General features: G+C 40.3%; 1 protein-coding gene across 9 annotated transcripts in view; it reads left to right on the top strand.

Annotated features, from left to right (window-relative positions):
* Positions 1-15207, top strand: part of kiaa0586 (KIAA0586 ortholog) — an 86616-nt gene that overhangs the window by 60982 nt on the left and 10427 nt on the right. For 7 of the 9 annotated variants that reach the window (XM_058399008.1, XM_058399012.1, XM_058399009.1 and 4 more), the window contains 10 exons: positions 298-410; positions 1674-1852; positions 2011-2185; positions 2289-2448; positions 3405-3670; positions 3919-3995; positions 4637-4762; positions 5030-5216; positions 6476-6612; positions 6979-7054. In XM_058399008.1, coding sequence (XP_058254991.1) covers positions 298-410; positions 1674-1852; positions 2011-2185; positions 2289-2448; positions 3405-3670; positions 3919-3995; positions 4637-4762; positions 5030-5216; positions 6476-6612; positions 6979-7054 — 1496 coding nt within the window. Of the gene's footprint in view, positions 1-297; positions 411-1673; positions 1853-2010; positions 2186-2288; positions 2449-3404; positions 3671-3918; positions 3996-4636; positions 4763-5029; positions 5217-6475; positions 6613-6978; positions 7055-15207 lie in introns of those variants that run through there. The other 2 variants (XM_058399006.1, XR_009205768.1) reach the window with 2 other exon arrangements.

Genomic DNA, 15207 nt, shown 5'->3' with positions numbered 1-15207 from the left:
AAATAATTGTAGATGAGTAAAGGCAAATAGTACAGTATGATGTTCTGATGCCATTACAGCTAATTCATTACAGGCATGCTCATGGAATTGTTTTTGTGTGGCAATGAGTTTGATATTAAACACCATCTTTATACATACCATGTTTTTAAAATTTGGAATCAGATGAAATAAATATAGACAAAATCTCTTTGCATCTCCAGCATTATGTGAAATGCTGCCTAATTTTGTCTAATTCTATAACTTTTTTAAAAATTATATTAGTTGGAGATTTTCAGTGACAGTTTTCTGCTTATGTAGGGTGGAGCAGCAGCTGATGGCCAGGATGATCAGTGGCATGTTCCCTCAGCCAGTCCATACAGACCCAGCCACCAATTCAGAGCCGGAGGACAGTGTCACCTCAGACACCACAGGTAAATCATGTCACCCAGATATTGACACCTGGTATTTAATAGTGCTGCAATGCTCTGGTCACCCGTTAGTGTCGGTACAATTCCTACACCTGCCTTTAGGTTCAGTGTTGCATCAGCCAATATATCGCTTGCATTCAAGATGCCAAAAAAACAATTAAGGACATCTGGTGGAAACCAGCAGAGTAGGGAGACTACACATAACATGACTTTTCCCTCTTTAGTCTCATAATTTTGATTCATAGTTTGCGCAGAAGTGAGTGGTGCATTTGTCATAGCTGTCGGAGCACTGGGACATGGTGTTTCCTCATTAAAGTAAGATTGCTCTTCCTCATTCCCCACACTCTTCCTCTCCTCCATTTCACTCGGCTTGCTTTAACTCAGCCCACACTCTCTCGGCCCGCCTCATTAATCCCCACTCTCGTTTAATAGAAAGATCAATGATGTATCAAATTTGCAGAGGAGGCTACAAGTCTGCAAGCAGCAAGCCCTAGTCAGCACATTCATAGACTGACTGGAGTCTTCTGCTGAAGTGGGCATCCTAGTGCTCCAACATCTCGGAATAAAACTCTCATGCCAAGAGTGCTACATTACAATATGTGCTTTTTGTGTTTAATAGTAATGCTGACAGGTCTTGAATGCAAACTAGAAATACAGTGAAGGTAAAATAGCAATTGATTTGCTGTTTTAGAATTATTACACTGTTAAGTTTTGGCAATAATTGAAAATATTGCAGATTGCTGACCACATTTTGCAGTATTATATAAAGTATTGCTATAAACTTAATCATTGATTTCTTATAATATTGGTTGCCTTATAATGGCTAAGCAGTCATTTTTATTTAGCAATAAATGACAAATTGCCTTCACGGGGAAAATTCTTCCAGGTCTGTGCTGGGTGAGGGCCCAGTAGCTCTAGTGGCCCACTGACATGTGAAATAGGCCTATTTGCTCAAAAGACATTGGTCAAAAAATGTGGAATGGTTTTAATTCCAGGCCTGTGCATAATTCACAGTGGGCCTGTTAGCAGCCAAACATGTCAGCCTGTCAGCAGAATGCTGATAGTTCCTGGCACTGGCCTAAAATTGCCCTGGACATTGAGATATGGAGATTTATGTGGCACCATTTGTCTCACACAATCATATATTACCATATTCCCTTACTGCTCCAAACCATCTCTGCAGAATATCTTGAACTGAAACTGGATACATCACAACCATTTAAGTATGTGATTAGGAGGCCTCTTCTGTGTTTTACTATGGGTTAGTGGAGACAGCGGGCGGACTGCAGCTGGCTGTGGATGCTGGCATGCCGGTGGACTCTGAGCTTATCCGGCAGTATGTGAATGAGGTGCTGACTGACTTAATTGTCCTAACACTGGGCCAGAGAGAAGGACCGCGAGAGCCTCCTGGTACAGCTTCATCACAGGATACACACGTTCAGCAGGTAAATGGGTTCACACAAAACAGAGTGCGCAATCACTTTTTATTCCGTAAATAATTTCTTTTGCTAATCATCCCAGTGTTGATGAGATGATGCGATGGTAATGATGATTAGTTTTCCAGAGGCACCTGTGTTCTCATGGTTTGTTAACTCTGTGGCAGGAGAGTACAGTACCAACACCAGTGCCCACTCCTGAGCCCACTGTTAGAGAGAGTTCTCCAGCACTGAGGGAGGCGCCGTCTCCAATCAGCACTCCAGATCTCTCAGAGCATCCTTCCCTGGCTCAATCACCCAGAGATTCACAGCATGCTCAGCCTCAGCAGCCAGTTTTACCAGGTCTTTTTGTATTCTTCTGTTTGTTTGATTTATATAGTAATTGTCTTCATGTGTAAAAACATTCCTTAAAAACACTAAGACACTGTCCTTCTCTCAAAACCAGAATCAGTGGAAACGCCTGTATGCACTCCAGTTTCATCCCCCAGAAGGATAGAGACGCCAGAGCCAGAAAACCTGCAAAACCAACCATGGGAAGATGCAGAACTTCCACTTATAGAGGAGAAACCACACAGTGAGGCGGAAGAGCAACAGCCCCTACCAGTGTATGTTTTCTAACCTTGTTCCTCATTGGCCAGTGTCAAGAAAAAAGTAAAAAAATCGAAACACTAATAAACAATACATTCATTTTGAAAACATGCATAAGAAAATCTATACTGGGAGGTACTCATTTCCTCCCATATTCGAAAAACTGTACACAACCCTGAAACGTCCTTTGTCTGTATGACGGCAAACCTGTCAGAGCGCCCATGAGTTGTTGCTCCACACAGGCCAAATTTAAAAACAGTTTTTTGACTCTTCTTTTGGATCAGTGTAGACTTGAATACTATTAGCATGTGTGCATAGAAATTTGATTCTATATAATGCACTACTGAAAGTAACTGAATCCTTTTCTATAAGCACAATATTCAGTGGATTGAGACCGGCTCTGTAATATCATCTGCTGAAGGTGTTTAAAGAAGAAAGGGGCATCAGTTTTCATGTGATGATTAAACACCACCAGCAATAGCAACAGTGGGGGAGCTTTAAGATCTGGTTACTTTACTCAGAATTTGTCTCTATAGATAGAGAAAAAGCCATAGAAGTGAACAGATACTTATACCAAAACTAGCAAGGTTTTTTTGAGTAACAACTTACAGGAAGTTGCAGTAGTTCATATGTCACTGTTTAATATACATAATTACCAAATTCAGCACAGATATTTAGTTACACTGTAGGTCACTTGGCAAGAAAAGCAATGATAAAATGTGGAATCAAAAATATTTTACTGTAGTGTGCTCTACTACTATTTATGAAAAGGCTAATGATCCAGATCCTGCATTTAACTTAGCCTGGCCCACTCAGTATTGTGTTTAGTACATGTAATACACTACCATAGCCTTGCAATTATTCTTACATATTTCTAAGCCTTTATATGCGTTAAATTGCTATTGGAAGAGAACATATCCTCATACTGCGTAATTCCCCACCTATCTCTCTTGTTTGCATGTCTTTCCCTCAGCAGTGTACTTTCAGTAGCCCGTGAGGAGGAGGAGGAAGAGGCAATCATCCATCCATTTTCTCCAGTTCTCCCCAAACCACAGAATCCCCCAACTGCTACAGTAGAGCATACTGAACCTGCACCTCCCGAGTCTCCGTCTGTGAAGGAGAGCAGCTCAAACTCCAGCACCTCTATCACAGAGATGGAGACGGAGACAGAGACTGCAGCCAGACACATCTCTGAGGGAGAGCTGCTCCTCAGCTGCGGCCAGATGGCTGCAGTCAGAGGTACTCGGCATCCTGTCGGAGAGTTACATTTAACACACACACACACACGTGCACACACACACACAGACACACACCATAAGGGTCCATCAAGGTGCATGATTCAGATTCACTTCACATCAATACACACTGTCTAGTGAACTACTAACATTGTGAGTCATTTCTGGGAACAGTAGAACTCTTAACACTCTAGCTCTACCTATTCCTGGCTTTGAATCCCAATGAAGACATTTCATGTATTTTCACTGCAGCTTTGGCGGAGGAGGGCTTCACTTTGCAGAACCTAATGACAAGCTTCAACAGCTCACTGCATGGAGTCCAAGATATGGTAAATATCTCACTACTAGAGCCATGAAGCTCTTTTTATGCATATATATCCTGATCCGCCTGTTCAGGTATATTCTTGTTCAGGTATGTTTGAAAGGATTTTTTGTTACAAATATTCACATATAAGAATGAGTGTTGCAAGACACAAGGTTTACATTATGTCTTAAATAAATTATTTGCCTAAGGAGTTAGCCAACACACTACTATTATAAATACTAATAGTAGAGATAACTATTTCAACACTAAAAAATACTGAGTCATCGTTATTACTGGCCATAATTTGGTTGAACAGCAGTCAGCACTAACAATCCAGTGAAAACATGATGAGTCAGTTATTTTTCTTTTTGGAATGATTCAGAAATGATCATCCTTTATACCATGATATATGATAGATTTATTTTTTAATAGAGATAAAATACAGTAAATCAATAACTAAGTGCTAAATGTGTGGTATAAATGATTAGTACTACTCTTGTTCTTGAAAAATTATGCTTATCATATTTGAAGTCTAAGGGGATTGCACTGAATATTATTATATCAGATATGTAATCTTTTGTTGTCGTGAAATCAAGGTTGTTCCTTGTCTGTTTGTACTACACATGAAGTAATAATGGTCAATGGTGACTTTACTGTGATTTCCAGGATTATGATCCTCCAAGTGAGGGTGAGGTGACGAGAAGGCCGCTTGTTTCTGCCCACCATGACCCAATCCTGTCACTGCTGGCTCGGATGGAGCAGGGTTCAGTCAGCCAATCACATCAGCCTGAAGTATGATTATTGTATATCTCTCTTTCTCTGTGAATTGAACTATGCATAGAGTGATTGCATTTCATTTTGGACATAAGATTTTGATTATTTTCTTCACACATCACATAAGGTTTCGCTTGTATTTTCTTATTTGTAGCAGTATTCTCACTCGCCACCAGGGGTCACTAGCGTAACAGAGTTAAATTCAAGCTAGCGTGGAGAATGTGGATGTGAAATGAAGTGGAAGATGTGTCATGCAGTAATAGTGGGGTGATTATGTTTGGGCAGAGGTGGAGGGATGACGAGAGCAGCGGGGAGGTGAGCGAGGGGCAGCGGCCGGTTCTGACCGTAGTGCAGGAGAAAGTGGTGACAGGACACTCTCTCATCTCGCAGCATCAGTCTATCCAGCCCTCTACAGAACAGTCACCCTATGCTAACCCGGGTTCACCTGGACAGTCACAAATTCAGCACACAGGTACACACAGACACACACATCAAACCTAGCAGAACTCAGCACTCTCTTTGACATATTCTAATGTGAAGTATTAGAGGGGATAGGAAAGCAGTGTATGTGTGGCTGACCGCACACAGACTGTAAATGTTTCTCTCATTTTTAATATTGTTATTCTTACCACCAAGATACGGTTTGTATAGTTTGCGGCCTCTGGGTGGCCTCGTCCCACTGCCATGTGTTTGTGGCCCTCACCGGGCCGGGATCTAATGGGGCATGGCTCACACTAAAGCTGTTATATGCAGAGAGGGAACAGCAATGTTTGTGCAGTGTGTGTGTAGAGAGCTCAGGGGGAAGCCAGCATTTCTGGATAGTTCATCAGGATGCAGGCTGGGGGAGCGCAGAGGAAAAGAGCTCTGCTTTTGCTCCCAGCATCCTCCCAAAGCCTGTGTAAATGTTGGCTAACTTTCATCTATGCATACTTTCTGCTAATGTTACTTTCATAACGTCCAACTAGACCTTTTTCATTAAGTGGTTTTAACCTTCTATGTAAAATCCTAATGAGATTTGCCTTTTTGGTTCATGTACTGTGTAGTACAGAGAGGACTGTGTCCTTGTGTGTTTATACATCTGTTGCTTTGATGCTAAGAGTATTTCTGAGCTCCGTTCATAAGTGCCGAGTCCAAAACTGTGAGCTATGAGCGCCGTGCAACAGAACCCTCACGGTGGATTTCTATGTTCTTCCTGTGTTGGCCTAAACCAATATTTACCTTACACTGAGGCTACTCTAGTAAAAAAAAGAGCCTCAATGTTGCTTAGAGACCAGTGGTGCCAAAGCAGAAAAAAAACATACTCATACTCGAGGAGCACAGACAAGAGGGCGTTATTGACTGCAAGAGAATTTAAAGCTATTTTGATTTTTGATTTTTTTTTTCTTGACTCTGGCAACTGAGGCTCTGGATCCAGTCTAAGCTTGTGCTACATGACAAAAAATTTCAGCCAAACTCACATTCAAGACACTATAAACATATGCTGTGTCTCACAGCAGCTTTTGGGTACGAGTATAAGACTGGCTTTGTGCTGCGTGGTTAATACAGAGCTGCATGTGTAGCATTTATCCGATTTATTTATATACCCTCGGCAACATTTCAGTCTGCTATGGGTGGTAGCCATATGTCACATCTCATGAAATTCCTTCTCATTTCATTAGGAATGGATGCTGCCAGGCTTTTCATTAATTTCTCCCTTTTGTGTTTCTGTGTTGGCGTTTCTATGGAAACTAGGTGAAAAAGGTGCAGTCGCTAAGAATGGTGGGCTGTCAGTAAACGTCTCCCTATCAGCAGAGCACACAGAGTCTCCACACGCTCTTCACTCGTTTACTGCATCTACCCTTCAGCCAGGAGGCTATGCACATCAACAGGCGTGTACCTCTTTTTCAGTTCCTGGCCCTGTGCCACATTTCCAGTACATGTTTTTATCTGTTGAATTGTCCTAGACTGTGATGTGCCATCTGTGTTTATTGTAAAGATTATTCTTCATTTTTAAAAGATCTTTTCTTTATCAAAAATGTGCTTTCAGTTATTTATTAATTATGACCTGTAGCCATGTATGTGTCACTCATTAAGCTGTGTTTCCTGATGAACTACATATGTGGAAAACCCATAAGGGCAAATCTAGAGCAACACTATCTTACCCCATGTTTTTCTTGTGTAAATTCTTTTGAATATATTGTATGTTTCTTTCTCCTCTGCTAGCATCCTATTTCATTGTAATTGGTCTTTTATAGGCTGCTGAGCCTCGACCGTTAGTAAACAGACCGACTCCAATACTGGTGAAGCAATACAAAAGCACAGAGGAACCAGGTACACCCATCACACACTCTACATGGTCATGATCAGCTGATCCACTTTATTTTAGAAAAGCTGGAAACTTTACCTGCAAATGTTTTACCTCATACTATTGTTCCAGTTAAATATTGTGCAATGCAATTTTGTCCATTATGGCATATTATTTGAACTAAAAGTCCTAAATGGACCCATGTTTGATGGGCAGTCAGGAAGCAGTGAGTACTTAAGAATGTGAAGGTGTATAATTTGTGCAGATGATTACAGTGGAGCATGTTCCATGAAAGTTGCATGGATACATTCCACATGACAACCCAACTCACAGACATGCGCGTACACACACACACACACACACACATACACGCACGTTTGTCTTAATAGTCTCATGAGGGCTTTCTATTGATATAATTATTATTGCAGCTCATTAATGTCTACACGTCATTCTAAGCCTAACCTCAGTAAACAAAAAGTACAAGCTGTAGGTTGTGTACATTGTACACAAGGGACATCATGGCTCCACTGATTGCTGCTTTGTTGTTATGCAGCCAAAATATAGGCAAATTAAAAAGCAGCATCTTTTGCACCTTTGAGCAATAGATTCAGATTAGAGCCAGAGTCTGTGCCATAGTGAAACAGGCCCATGTTCATTACAGGCACGCCTTTTCATGCCAGGAATGTGCATGCTCACTCTGTTTACTATGTATACTCTCAATCCTCAAATAATTTAAAGCCAAATTAGTAAGAACGTGACTATCATTTAAACACAGTAATTATTATTTCAGGAACAGAAACTGTTTGCACATCTACGATGCAAGACTTCTCAAACACTCAACCAAACGACATACCTGTCAATCACTTCCATCAACCACACTCTTAGAAAGATAATTCAGTAATGTCTAGAAATAAATACTGGGGATGTTATCCTAAAGAGAACTGCACACAACTGCCAAAAAATGGACTGGACCTATAACCTGTTAAACATGCATGTTTAGCTTGGCTTGTGATCCGTTCACTTATAATTTCTTGGGAGGGGTTAAAAACTTACTGCAGCCAGCTAACATCACAAACATTTTGGCTTCACTTTACAGCTCTCTCATGTTATGAAGCACGTGTAGAGTTTAAGCTCCCTGGCAAACTGAGGAGGACAAATGTGCAATTATTTTTTCAGACTAAAGATGGCAGTGTGCTTGTGTGCTTGTATCTGTCATGCTGTTCTTTTGTCTTATTCCTAAGGTCAGTGAAGTCACTGTGGGGCAGATTGTCCACTCATAGATCAGATTCCACTGTGTGAGACCAGTCTGGTTTGTAGCTACTTGAGTCAGCTTTTAGAAATCAGCTGTTGAGACAGACTGTGCCTCAGTGACTGCAGTGTTGGAGGCAGTCGGTATGAAGCAATAGAGAGGGAACAGATGTGAATAAATACTTGTCTTATATATGGGGGGGGGTGTGTGTGTGAGAGAGAGAGAGAGATTGATGGTAAAGTTCTGAATAGAGCTTCTTGTACTTAGGCAGGACCTCTGCAGGTAGTGAGTTATGAGGCTAGTGCTTTACTAAAATACATCTCAGCTATAGGCTCAAATCCAAAATGTCTCCTTTCATTTTTTTATTTGATCCTGCATATTCTTTTTTCCCAAACTTATTTCACTACATTTTGAATTCCCCTCTCCTCTCCTGCTCATGTCCTCCTGCTCCTGACCAGCATGACTTCCTCTATTTCCTTAGTGCTGGTTTATCCAGCAAATCCTCTCAGAGGTCTGATATTTAGCACTCCATAATATGCTTTCTTTTTTCTGCATATTTATTTTTCCGGCATTAGTGATGTTCATTGTATACTAGTGGCACAGTTGTCGTGACCAAAGCAGAAGGCTTTCTGAGTGTCAAAGCGTCCTGTGTGTTGCTCTGGAGCTGAGGATTGTTTCCTCCCTTTTTTCTGTCAGTGTAATTTGACGCACCAGTGAAAAGAGCAGGAAGACCAGGCTTCCACCTGCATTTCAATGCCTCCATTTATTTTTGAATTAACCCGGACGCTGTGCTGTTCTTCCTCTCCTCCCGGGTCGTGTGAGAGTGAGGGAGCACTTGTTTGTACTAAAGCGAGTGTGAACAGGACACACAGTGCTATTGTTAAGCTTTTTATTAGGTTTCCACTCAATTATCCTAATGCTCTGGACAGGCAGCAAAGATAACCATGACAAGTGCTATATATAGCATCCCAAGGAGCTTCACTATCATGTCGCTTCATTTGCATTATGTTTTCCAAACACTGCATATGTATGGGCATGTTTTTCTGTTTTTGTTTACTGTACGGTAAATAGCCTGATTCCTTCGCTGAATTACACGGTCCTGTTGCGTACTGTAAATACACGGGTTTGAACCTGTTAGTCACGCACTCAGTCCTTACAAAATCTTGTCTGACAATCAAGCTCTCTGTGCCAGCAATCAGCTCCTCTGCTTTTTCTACAGATGGGTCGATTGTGTTCTGTAAGAAAGACTACAGTGTGCTACCATGCGCTCGAATCAATGCAGACATGATTCGGCCAGTGTGTGCCCGTCACCCAGCTGCGCTCTCAGATAGCTATCTCTCTATTTACCACTCGGAGAGCGGGAACGCATAGAATGGTCTCTCTGTTCATTCGGCCTAGTCCAGTCATAGCCATGACATCGGGGAGAAAAAGTAAATTAAAGTTGCTTATATAATGGGGGTCTGGAGCTGTAATCTGGGTGTGCTTATAGGCTGGAGAAATCAGCTTTGTGTGGACAGGGTTAATAAATTAATATTAGCGTAAAGCCATGTCAGACAGCAGATTTCTGAAATATTATTGTTCTGTACCATTTCACATTTATTCCTCTGGCCGTTGCCTTATATAGGAAATTTGACAGGAATTTTAGCGCTTGATTTCTCAGATGATTTGTATACGCTCACATGTATTGAAATGTAAAAATAAAATTTTATGGTCTGTAAATGGGAAATTGGGGCCCAAATAGGAATCAGTGGGACACAAGGCTGCTCTGTGTGAAGGAGTGAAATATGGACCTCGTGTGAGGAACAGGAAGGGGGGTGTATTGGTACAAACACACATGTATGTGCAGATTTATACACGGATCCACAGTTACCTCTACCAGCCCACCCCAATTAAAGTTTTCACAGTCATTTGAGTTTTGCAAGCTTTCTATTAATGCCAGCATTGCTGATAAGTGTGATGTGTACTGTGTCACAGCAGTGCTTCTTCTGCTGACACAGACATTAACGCGCCATTGCTCGGGCACATTGTCACTTCTTCAGGCTGTTCACCGTTATAATAGCGTGACTAAAGCTGCTTTTATTTAAGCTTGATTTACATATGGCAAATTTCCTTTGCTTTGTGTTCCTAGATAATGTTACAGATTTCATTATTCAGGTAAAATTATGCACATGTACATGTCACTAGCTGTGGCTTCGGGGTAGAGTTTTTGCATATGCTTGAAATTGTAACTTCCTCTAAAAATGAAGCGAAAGCTGTTCAACATTCTGGCATGTCTTAAACCAGACTGCCCTCTAACACTGAGATGGCTCGATAGAAGAGTCGGTTCTGAATGTTTTTCCTGTGCACCAGCAGTGAGAAAAGCTCTCATGTTTCTTCGTCAGCAGCAATCCTACACAAACAAAGGGGGCCAAAGCCCAAGCTGACACAGTGTCTCCCAGCACTAGGCTTTTCTCATGGAGGTCCTTTTAAACAAAGATGAGAGAGGATTATTTACATAGTCCAAACTGGATGCCTGTTCTCCAGTTTGTGTTGAAAGATGCACAACTGCAGTACAACTCTTCTTAGGGCTGCTGGCCAAGATTTAAATCCATTTTTGGTTTACATACATGAATCTAGAAATGAAGCACTGTATTTTTAGTCAGATTTGTAGGCAAGTAACAAACTGCTGATCAATATCACAAGCACTTTGTTACAGTGATTAAATGTTTGGTGTAATCTCTTAATTGGATCCATGCTTGAAAAGCTTGAAGTAGAAACGTGGCATGTTCCCTTGTGGCGCATTCTGCAGAGAGCTGTTGACAGTATTGGCGCATGTTTGTCAGCGCTGCCTGGGCCCCTGGTGCTCTGCAGACAGGATGAGACAAAGCCTAAAGTTAAATCTAGGATTGTGCTGTGTTTTCCTATTAAAGCAGTAAATAAAGGAATAATAATCAACCCCACCACACAAAGTAAACAAAACCAAACCAAAGCTGGCCTCCATTTATTGCCTTTCTGGCAAACATTCATCCATTCCCCAATCAACACCAGTATCTGGATTTATTTCTGGATCAAAACCTCTGAAATAACACACAGAATAAACACTCTGACTTTGCTTCACCCTCACTTTGCTTTCAACTCATATAATTATTATTTTTTTTTAAAAAAGCATCATGGAACTATTATTAACCATGTGTCATGAAATGTTTTCTTCGTTAGTTGTCATGACTCCAGATTGCTGCTTGCTCTCAAAGCCATGAGGAGCATGTCCACTGGAGGCCTTCACTTAAAACAACAGAGAAAATGTCGAGAAAGGTCTTCTCATGCTAAACATAACAGTGGACAAGCACAGGCTTATCTGGAATTACTGCTGACTGCTGTGTGTTGAGAAAATATTTTCTTTGGTCCGTTTTGGGAAAAATCCATAGACATTAAAAATGGCAGGGACATCCAGCTCTTCGTTCTTGGTTCTGGCTGCATGTCATGTTTTCTCCCCAGTGCAATTGCACACAATATACTTGACCTGAATTTTACCCATTTTTAGTAAATGCTCTTATTTTCTGGAAAATGGAACTAGATTTTGCTGCTTTTATATAATAAGCAGCAATAATAATTAAGCACAGTACTGGAAAGTAAGGAAACTTTCAGGTTCAACAAGATCAACATTTAAAATAATTATAGAGAACAGTTTTTTTTTTTAGACAGATGATTAAAGCATTAAATAAGAATGTGTCTGGAGTTATAATACTAGCATTTTACCAGGAAGCACTATGAAAGTGTTCGTCTTGATGCTGACCTATAAAGCCTGTGGCATTAGATGAAACAGCTAAACACCATTGTTCAAAATCACCCAAAGGCATGAAGTGATTAAATTCAACAATAAATTAGACACCAAGTATTTAGCAGCAGATGGTTAGGATCCATTTCCCAAGTTGGATTCTCAGTCTATGCCCACACCTGTTAACCGTAACATACTCTGAAAAAGAAGCATGATTTTTTCGGATTTTGTTTGTCATCCACCTCTGTTGTAGACCAGCAGTGCCGTCTCCACAGATTATTATCTTAAATGCTTGTTTTGACAGGATGGTAAGTACCCTGTATACTGAGGTTTGACTCTGTGTGTGTGTGTGTGTGTGTGTGTGTGTGTATAGAATGAAGCTTGGTCAAGTTCATGTTTATTATCACAGATGCTGTCACAGATGGTTACAAAGTGATGGCACACCTCACTTTAGTTTTTCAGGTCAGTAGCAGGACACTCTCCAGAGCAGTTTAGCCACTTCAGACTCTTCAGAAGGTTACGGGTGGGCTACAAGTCAATAAAACTCTGGAATGTTCTGGAACTTCTGAGATGTTTCATGAAAATCTTAACATACTTTACGTGCTAAACATGTTTTATGAGGTGCAAATATATACCAAACCCACCATAGTGATTTTTTTTTTTTAGTAACCAAGCTGGCATTTGATCTTTGAGGATTGGCTTTAAAAATTCTAACATACTCATGCTCCACATCAAGGTGGGTATGAGCGTAACTATAGAGCATCACTATATTGGGTTTATGTTGGCTGTGTGAATACTTGATCTTGTTCAGAGAGAGAGAGAGAGAGAGAGAGAGAGAGAGAGAGAGAGAAGATTTAGAAAAGTGACATCAGATCCAGAGGTATTTTAAGAAGTGTCTTGTTGAAGGAAGGAGGTGCTGTCTCTCCCCTCTACTAATGCTTGCATATTATTCAACAGCTAATAAATTACATTTACATTTAGATTTACATTTAGCAATGCGACATATCAAGCAGATAACAATACAAGTAGTGCTACCCTAAAACATGTGCACAGAGAAGAGATGTAAGAACTTCTGTACGCATAGATTATTATTATTATTATTATTATTATTATTATTATTATTATTATTATTATAGTGTTCCAAGTGTTCATAGAAGAGGTGGGTCTTTAGCTATTTTTTGCAAATATTGAAAGATTCTGCTTTCCGAATTGAAGTTCATTCCACCACTAAAGGACAGTTAGTTTTAATGTTGAAGCTACAAATTCTGTTTTCAGTTGTGCTGATTTTAACAAGCCGGGCACAGTCATTTGTTGTAAGATGAAGATCCGTGAGAAGCTGATGTCAGCCTGCCCAGCTGTAGTGCCCCGTCTCTTTCTGAACAGCTGCAGAAGGCTAAGAGCATGAAGACTCAAGCATCAGGCATTCAACATTACTCTTCCAGACCACATATATTTTGTTGTGTCTGTTAGGAATTCTGCACGTTTGATGTTTATATGCATGGTCCTCAGAGAGTTTAAGGTAAATGCAGCAACACTTACTTGCAAAGAGTGACTACACGTTTTAATGGCTTTAGCAGAACTAGCAAAAAAAGAGAAAAGATTGAATTGCATTCTATCAAATGAAAAGCATGTAATATTCATTAGTGAATAATGAATTATGCATTTTTAATAAACGCAATCATTATTGCAGTTTTTACAGTTTAACAGCTAGCTCACATTTTTAATTCTACATTTGTCCAAGTAGTACTTACTTATGACTCAATGTATAGATTTGAAAGGATGGATGTTTGGACCACTGGGGTGTATTATATTCATCATCCCGTAACTCATTTTCGATCCCGTTTAAAGAGATGTCTCTGTTTCATTAGATGTAGAGATAAGCCATATGAAAAGGAGGAAGGAGAGAGGGATATCCTCTGAAACTAATATCGTATTTGGAGTGTGGATGAGAGTTTGGATAGCCCTCACCCCATCACCCTGAGTCCTCTTCACCCAGAGAGATGCATGGATTTATCCATCGAGTAGGAGGCTTTGATGTGCAGAGCCAGGCTGTCATGCTAAGCCACACGCCAGAAGGTCCTGGATCTGCTGTCCCAGGTGGAGAAGTGCAGCTTTAATGGAAGATCTCCTGTTACAGTCAGCCCACGGTTGGAGAGGTTGTGCCCTGAGCTGTGTTTGAAGTTGAGCTGTTCTGAGACTAGAGACCTTCTGCCTACATATGTTGACAGATGTGCATCAAGCTTCCTGACAGCGCTGTTTTGGCTCTCTCAAGTTTTTTCTAAGAGGGAAAGTCACTGAATATATAAATTAATTATTGCTATATAGAGCAGCAAAATAATATAAATGATCATCAGAATTTGGAAAATTTATTGAAACTATTCAGACACTTTAGGAACAACGTACGAATTAACAGAAAGCAAGGATTCTTTTAAGCATTATATTCTTTTGGCACTATACTTCAAAATTAATCACTGTTAGAGTTGAAATACATAAATGAATAAATATGCCACCACAGTATTCAACCTAACAGACACTCGACTGTATGAATAGGAAGCCTGTCATTTAAGTGATGAAAGCCGACTCTAGCTATTCACCATCATCACAGTCATTTAAGAAAGACTAAAACATGATGTTATAGGAAAAGGCAGAGAGCTGTTATCACCATGTTCTGATTTGCCACAAATATTAATAATGGATAACGTGTCATCTGTCTCAAACCATTTATAATTAAATGGTCAAAGGTATACCTTTGACTATTATAGCTGATATAAACAGTAGTTTCCTCCACAGCCTCATTTATTCTTTCTTGAAATTAGAACAGCTTGTCATGTTACAGAGGAACTGGAAACTCCCCATCGCAAAATCCTGTCATGTAGACTGTCCCATGACAGAAAGCACTGAAACTGGCAACCTTACCGAAAACATCATCATGTGAACGGTTATAGTTCTTTTCTTTTTTCCATTCTTACTCAGTTTATTATTAGCCTTCAATTATGTAGAATGCACCATATAAGACTGTCTGAATGAGCTGGTACAACAATTCATTTGTATTACAGCCTGCACTACTGCACCACTTGACCAATCAGATTCAAGAATTCAGCAGCCCTATCATATTAGTGTAAATAACTGACATCCGAAATCCTGATAATGTTTTTAATTATGCAGAACTAATTGTA

This window comes from Hemibagrus wyckioides, linkage group LG09, assembly GCF_019097595.1.
Source record: "Hemibagrus wyckioides isolate EC202008001 linkage group LG09, SWU_Hwy_1.0, whole genome shotgun sequence".
NCBI classification, from domain to species: Eukaryota; Metazoa; Chordata; class Actinopteri; order Siluriformes; family Bagridae; genus Hemibagrus; species Hemibagrus wyckioides.
This window is presented reverse-complemented; position numbering and strand designations above follow the sequence as displayed.